Genomic DNA, 6480 nt, shown 5'->3' with positions numbered 1-6480 from the left:
CGGACGGCAGGGGTTGTGCGAGCGCGGCGGCGCCCCGCGGGGCAGCCCCGACGGAGAAGGCGCCCCGGGAAGGTTCCTGTCACCGAGCTCGGCGGCCGCGAACTTTGTGCGGGGACCGCAGCTGCCCGTCCGTGCCCGCCGCGGGGGTTTCCTTCCCGGGAGCTCCATCCCTCGGTGCGGAACCCTGCTCTGGAGGTATTTGTGCTCTCGTCTCGTCCTTCGCGAAGGGTGTTTTTGCACGTTTCGAGTTTCTCATTAGTTGAGGCGAGGTACGGGTTTGTACGTAAACGCGGAGCTCACTCATCGGCTGTATTTTGGCACATCTCAGAGCTAGACAAGACTATTTAATTTGCGAAGTCTCTCTTCTGCAGCTACATGTAATTTTCTCCTCCTGCTAAAAGTCCTTTGGAAACGCTGCAGAAATGTAATGAATATGCAAAGCAGCCAGCTCTCAAACCCAAACCCAGTTTGTCTTCAGAGACTTTTCAAAACGCCCAAAGTCATCAAGATACATTATGAAATAATCACTTTTGCCTAAAATACAGAGATGTGATGTTTCACACTTTCTCCTTGTATTCCTGATTTAATTGGTGACAGCTCAATTAGAATTCACCTGAAATAAAATCTCTACGATCGGTTGGAGTTGCTCGGTTGCTTTTACTTGCCGTGCAGCCTTAAAAAGCCGGAAAGCTGCTCGGGAAGCCCTTGTCCCATGCATACATCCCACAGCTCCCGAGTTTTCCTTCTCCCGGTGCTTCACCCACATCCAGCACCTGCCTACTTGAGCCGCGCATCTTCCTGCCACCTCCGGGAAGTGTGCGGCTCCGGGCTCGGAGCGGGCGCAGCCGGGAAGGAACCGGTGCTTTCCCCTGGTTCAGGATGCTGAGCGGGGCTGCCGCTGCCCTGCTGTCTTCGTAGAGGGAGCAGGAATAGGTTGTGATTCCTGCGCTAGCTGTTTACAAATATTTAAGAGCGCTGTGTGGTGTCTCTGTGGTTTTTGTTTTCCTTTTTCCCAGGAGTTATGTTTGTGGTCAGAGTTAAGGTGACAGCCAGCGTTTGGAGAAGAGGGCATGGCATGTGGGGTGATGGGCTGTGGATGTGAATGAGGTAATGTGGAAAATCAGAATACGTGGTTGTGGGTTGCAAAGGCTGAGTGAAAATCTAACTTGTGATTTCCTGGTTCTCCCGTGTGTGTAACCGTATGCAGCCTTGTGTTTATTTTAAACAGCTTTGTCTGCTGTGGCGACTTTTATGGCTTCTTTGTTCTGTATGTGAAAAACATAAGAGATGGCTGCTTTTCCCTGTATGTTCTGACACTTCTCACTGGTATGGACAGCAAGCAAAGAAGAGGGAGAAGTAGCGGCTGAAGTGCTGTGGCTGTGTTCATTTGTTCCTGTAGACCTCCCTGTGCCAGCTTTGCTTTCCTGCCTCTTGCTGGAGAAAGGGTTTGCAGTTGTGTTAGATGTACCTGCTCACTCCTGAGGCAGCAGATCGTTCTGGCTGCCTTCTTAGGATTGCCAGAGGACGTGACCAGGCTGTTACTCCTGAACCAGGTTGGTTTGGGATCACAGATTAGACAGCCTAAGACTTATTGAGCAGGCTGCAGAAGAAGAGGATCACACATGGTGCCCCAGGGTCTTATCCAAGATGCTCTTCCTGGTGAGGAGCAGACACAAGTGTCCTGGCTGTGAGCTCTCCCTGTGTCTTCTCATTGTGTAACCTCTTCTCGTGCTCACCCTTTGCCCCAAAAACACAGTCCCCAGTGCACTAAGAAATGAGAACACTGGTGGAAAGCAGTATTTCAGGTCTCTTAGATACAGCTTAAAGGTCACCTGGAAGATGTGGGGCGCTGAGACTTGAGTGGGTGTGCTAAGGCTTTGCGTAGCCGGCCGGGTGAGCAGGGCCAGCAGCAGCGCCAGGTGTCCTTTGGGCTCACAGTCTCCTCGGGCTCAGGCAGTGCTGTGCTGCTTTCTCAGCACTCCTTGCTCGTTGCTTGTCCTCTTCCTAAGCCTCATCTTACTCCTGCAGGTGGACTAGCATAGCTGCTTCCCGGGCTTTGTGGGCTGGGAGTGGGGCCAAGCAGGGACCGGAGCGCTCGTGTTGGGAGAAGCAGCATAGCTGGGAGAGTCTCAGAAAGGGGGGGGAGCCTTCCCCTTGGGACAGTTTAGAAATAACTTGGGATGGCATTGAGGTGAGTGCTGGAGGAACTCTGTTTAATGCAAGGAGAAGAGAGGTTAAAAGGAGGAGTGTTGTAAAGTGCCTTCTCTGAAGAAATTGGTAGCAGTCGTACATGGAAAAATTGCTCAGCCCTCTCAGGAGTTACTGTACTGAATTTGAAAAACAGAATGGGTCTTTAAAGTACGAAACAAAGGGATTTCAGTCTTGCTTTAAATGCAAATCTCAACGCAGTCTGAACCGTGGACTCTCTGCTGATGCCTCCATAGTACATATTAATCCACTTTTATCTGTCATGAGGAGATTTGTTGATTAGAAGCCTCTGGGTAAAGGCTCCTCATGGACTGGTGCTGCTCTTCCAGCCTGTGGGCTGGAAAAATGAGTTCAGTTCCACGGCTTGCCTGGAGCTCTTGGGCTGTGTGTAATTCCACTGCCACCGTCCTCCCAAGATTCAATTTAGCTCTCTGCACAAAGTCCATTTATGTAGATTTATGTAGATTTTGGGCTAAGATGAATAACTTTCAGAAGAAATGGGCCTTCTTTTAGAGGTTATATAAGTTAATTTGTGGTATTGATGGTGAAAAGTCAGCATCGTTTGAAATGGGAGGGTAGGAATAGTTTACTGGAATGCCATATAAACCATAAGCTGTTGATTTTGTTTATCTTGACAAATTTTGTTAAGAATGGGAGGATTTTTCTAAGAAATTCAGTGAAATAATGACACTTTTTAAAACAGTGAATTCTGTGCCCTGTAAAGGGTTACCTTAAAGTGATTTTCTTAATTTTCCTTGTTTTTTGTATCTTTGAGTGTTAACAGTACTTGGTTGATATCCTGCAGTTAACTATTTTTTCCGCAATCCAAACTGTGTTTCTAAAATGTGTAGCTCTTAAATATTTACAGTTTCACCCCGAGTTCCAAAGTGTGTAGTTTATTAGCTCTTAAGCTCACCAGCAGCTCCTTGAGGTAGCTGTTTGAATCTAAACTGCTATTACTGCCCTTCTGCTTTACACATACTGGCACACATACCAGGAATGATATGTTGAGCTGGTGGTTTGGGGGTTTTGTATGTTTTGAGTCTTTTTTTTTATTTCTCCTGGGCTTCGTCTCTCTTCCTGAAGAGATTGACTGTCAGTATCCTGCTGCTGCCACATACATTTCTGGGAAGTTTCTGTTGGCCTCCTGATTTTATTTTTCTCTAGTAGAGTTAAATCAGAATTTTGTAGCAAAAGCCTGGTCTTCCAGATGCCTCCTGAATAGAAGTTGGGCTCTGCTTGTTTTATCTGTATGTTTGACTTGCTGAAGAAAAGGCTTATGTTGTGAAAGAACCACAAAAATACACAAACCGTTTTTAACAATATTTTTCGTGTTTTACAATATACAAAAGCACACACTGTAAAAATAATTTCTGACTTTTACTTTTGATAACCAATCTCCCAATGCCCCATAGCAGACGTATTTGCTTGCATTGCAGTTTTGGAGGAAGGGGAGTTGCGCAGTATTAAAATACTTTTTCCCTAGTGTGTGCAAATCTTTCTGTAGGTGTTGCTTTTTAGGTTACTACTGTGTGTTTTTTCGAGTCCAATGTGATAGTTGAGGCAGAGCAATGTTAGCAGACCTGCTCAGTGTTTTAGTTCTGTTACTTTCTCAACCAACTATAAATTACATGCTTTAGACCTTATTGATTGGTGGTTTAATGTAATACAGTAATACTGGAAATTATCTGCTTGTTTCTGTGAAAGCCACCACAGAGTGAAGAGGTGTGTGTGCGAGATCCTGAAATTCTCTGAGGAGTTTATTAGTTGTGCTATAACTGGATAAGAGGTTTATGAAGTTGAAACTTGTGCACATGTTTTTTCCTGCCGCTGTAAGAGCTGAACACTGCAGAGATCTGTCTGTTGGGAGCCTTTAAGCACAATTGCTGTGTTGCTGAGTGGTATTTCATGTCTCAAGTGTCAATGACAGGCAGCCTTGATAGCAAGTGAAATGGGCAGGTGAATTCAAACTAAGGTTTTTAAACGATATGCGTTGGAATCCAAAAGTATCTTAGCTTTGTCTGCAGCTGTTGCTGCCATAATTAAGATCAGCAGAGATCATTAAGATCATTAGATCCTTTTTACATGAAACAGGTAAAACTGTAGATATACTTGATTCTTAAACACTCTATTAGTGACCCAACTTCATTAATCCTCTAGGGTTCTGTGAAGCACTTTTCTTCTTTGTTTTACTTCTACAGTCCTCCACACTTCCTATGGGGGAAAAATAATCAACAATTAAGAAAAATTGAAACTGATGAGATTTTTTTTCTTCAGGGAATCAGCTATTCTGTAATTCTTCAGAATGTGTTTTGTGATAATTTTGATCTTAAGATACAAAAGAGAATAGAGTAGAATCTGTGAGCGATATTGGCTGACATTCTTGGGAACAAACACGAAGTAGGAATGTTGAAAACAAGCCTACTTTGTGTTTGAATCATGTTTTTTGTAGGTGCATCACAACTATCTGCTGATTTGGTTTCTTTCAAAAATGTTTCCATTAAGTTAAGAAGTCAAAAAATAGAGCTTCTGCCCCTTATTCATTTCTGTGGGTGTTCTTGTAATGAGAGAAAGAAATGCTGTCCTCTGAGTTGACAGTCTTATGCAAAGCTGGGTGGCAGGACAGTACATCTGGATGTCAGTGTTTTCGTGCTCATCTTCTCTCTGTTCTTACTGTTTGCAGGTTCTGTCATCCGTGATGGCGTCAGCTCTGCCCAGAACCCTTGGAGAACTGCAGCTCTATAGAATACTACAAAAAGCAAATCTCTTATTCTACTTTGATGCCTTCATTCAGCAGGGTGGTGATGATGTCCAGCAGCTCTGTGAAGCAGGTGAAGAGGAGTTTTTGGAGATAATGGCTCTCGTGGGCATGGCTAGCAAGCCACTTCATGTCCGACGGCTGCAGAAGGCTTTGAGGGACTGGGTCACAAACCCTGGCCTTTTTAACCAGCCTCTCACCTCCTTACCAGTCAGCAGCATTCCAATATATAAGCTGCCAGAAGGGTCTCCTGCGTGGCTGGGGATCTCCTGCAGCAGTTACGAGAGGAACAGCAGCACCAGAGAGCCTCACCTGAAGATTCCGAAATGCGCTGCCACGACGTGCGTGCAGAGTGTGGGCACGAGCAAATCTGATGTGGGGAGCTTATCACTGCAGAGCAGCAGCGAGCCCAGGCTCTGGCAAGGACACCACACCACAGAGAGTGAGCACAGCCTTTCCCCAGCTGACCTTGGCTCTCCAGCCTCACCAAAGGAAAACAGCGAGACCCTGGATGCTGCTGCTGCTCTGTCAGTTGCTGAGTGTGTAGAACGTATGGTTCCCTCCCTGCCCAAAAGTGACTCCAATGAGGTCAAGGAGTTACTGAAAACAAATAAGAAACTGGCAAAGATGATTGGTCACATCTTTGAGATGAGTGACGATGACCCTCACAAAGAGGAGGAGATCAGGAAGTACAGTGCAATATATGGCAGATTTGACTCGAAAAGAAAGGATGGCAAGCATCTCACCCTCCACGAGGTAAAACAGCTTGAGTGGAACTGGGCTTCCTCCCCTGTTCCTACACCTTTGACAAGATGTGTTTACAGGGTACACTTCTTGTATGGGCACTTCTTGCTGAGTGCTGAGAGCTGTGTGTCTGAAAGTCGTGCATTGAGTGCTGTAGGCCGGCCTGGCCTGGCATGGAAATGTCAGGTGCAGCCCAGGTCTCCTTTTGTGGGTGAGTGTGTGTGTGTACACGTGGTGATTTGGTGTCATCAGAACTGCCCGCTCGCTGGTGTGGCCTGTCAGACAGAAGGTTTAGAGAGTTTGGCACCCGAATAGCAACCACTGTCACCCTGAGCATGGCCTTGGGGATTCTAAGGATTTGGTACATTCTTAAAGATGGTATTTCCTTGCAGCTTTGAGAGTAGACTTGTTTGGAAAATCAGTAACTAAAATTTCTTGTGTCTGATGTGATTACTACCCTCTGCTGTCTTCCCTCACCTCAAGACTCTACTCTGTAGCTTGTGCACTTGAGATGAAAAGGATTCTGTCAGTGAGGTCCCTACACCCAGTGGCATGGATTATTTTTTTTGTTTGTTTGTTTAAATTGGGATGAAGCTTAATTATACAACCTGTGGGCTTTTTTGGGCATAGTGGCCTTAAGCCTGTCAAGTGAGGTGCGGACTGCGTGAGGAGGAAAGGAGAGGATGTCTCCAGTATTGATGGGTGGTTGTAACCTGAACATTTGTCTTTTCATTCCTGAGAAGCATCTCTTCCCTCTTGCCTTTGAAAGC

At 45.9% G+C, this 6480-nt stretch overlaps 1 protein-coding gene across 4 annotated transcripts in view; it reads left to right on the top strand.

Annotated features, from left to right (window-relative positions):
• The first annotated feature begins 128 nt into the window (after positions 1-128).
• NAB1 (NGFI-A binding protein 1) overlaps positions 129-6480 on the top strand; it is a 25319-nt gene continuing 18967 nt past the window's right edge. For 2 of the 4 annotated variants that reach the window (XM_031057286.1, XM_031057274.1), the window contains exons 1-2: positions 1019-1107; positions 4892-5722. In XM_031057286.1, coding sequence (XP_030913146.1) covers positions 4907-5722 — 816 coding nt within the window. In that variant the 5' untranslated portion in view covers positions 1019-1107; positions 4892-4906. Of the gene's footprint in view, positions 196-1018; positions 1108-4891; positions 5723-6480 lie in introns of those variants that run through there. The other 2 variants (XM_031057291.1, XM_005415973.2) reach the window with 2 other exon arrangements.

Source organism: Geospiza fortis, unplaced genomic scaffold (genome assembly GCF_000277835.1).
Source record: "Geospiza fortis unplaced genomic scaffold, GeoFor_1.0 scaffold112, whole genome shotgun sequence".
Taxonomy (NCBI): Eukaryota; Metazoa; Chordata; class Aves; order Passeriformes; family Thraupidae; genus Geospiza; species Geospiza fortis.
Note: the sequence above shows the minus strand (reverse complement) of the source record. Positions and strands in the feature narration are given on the sequence as shown.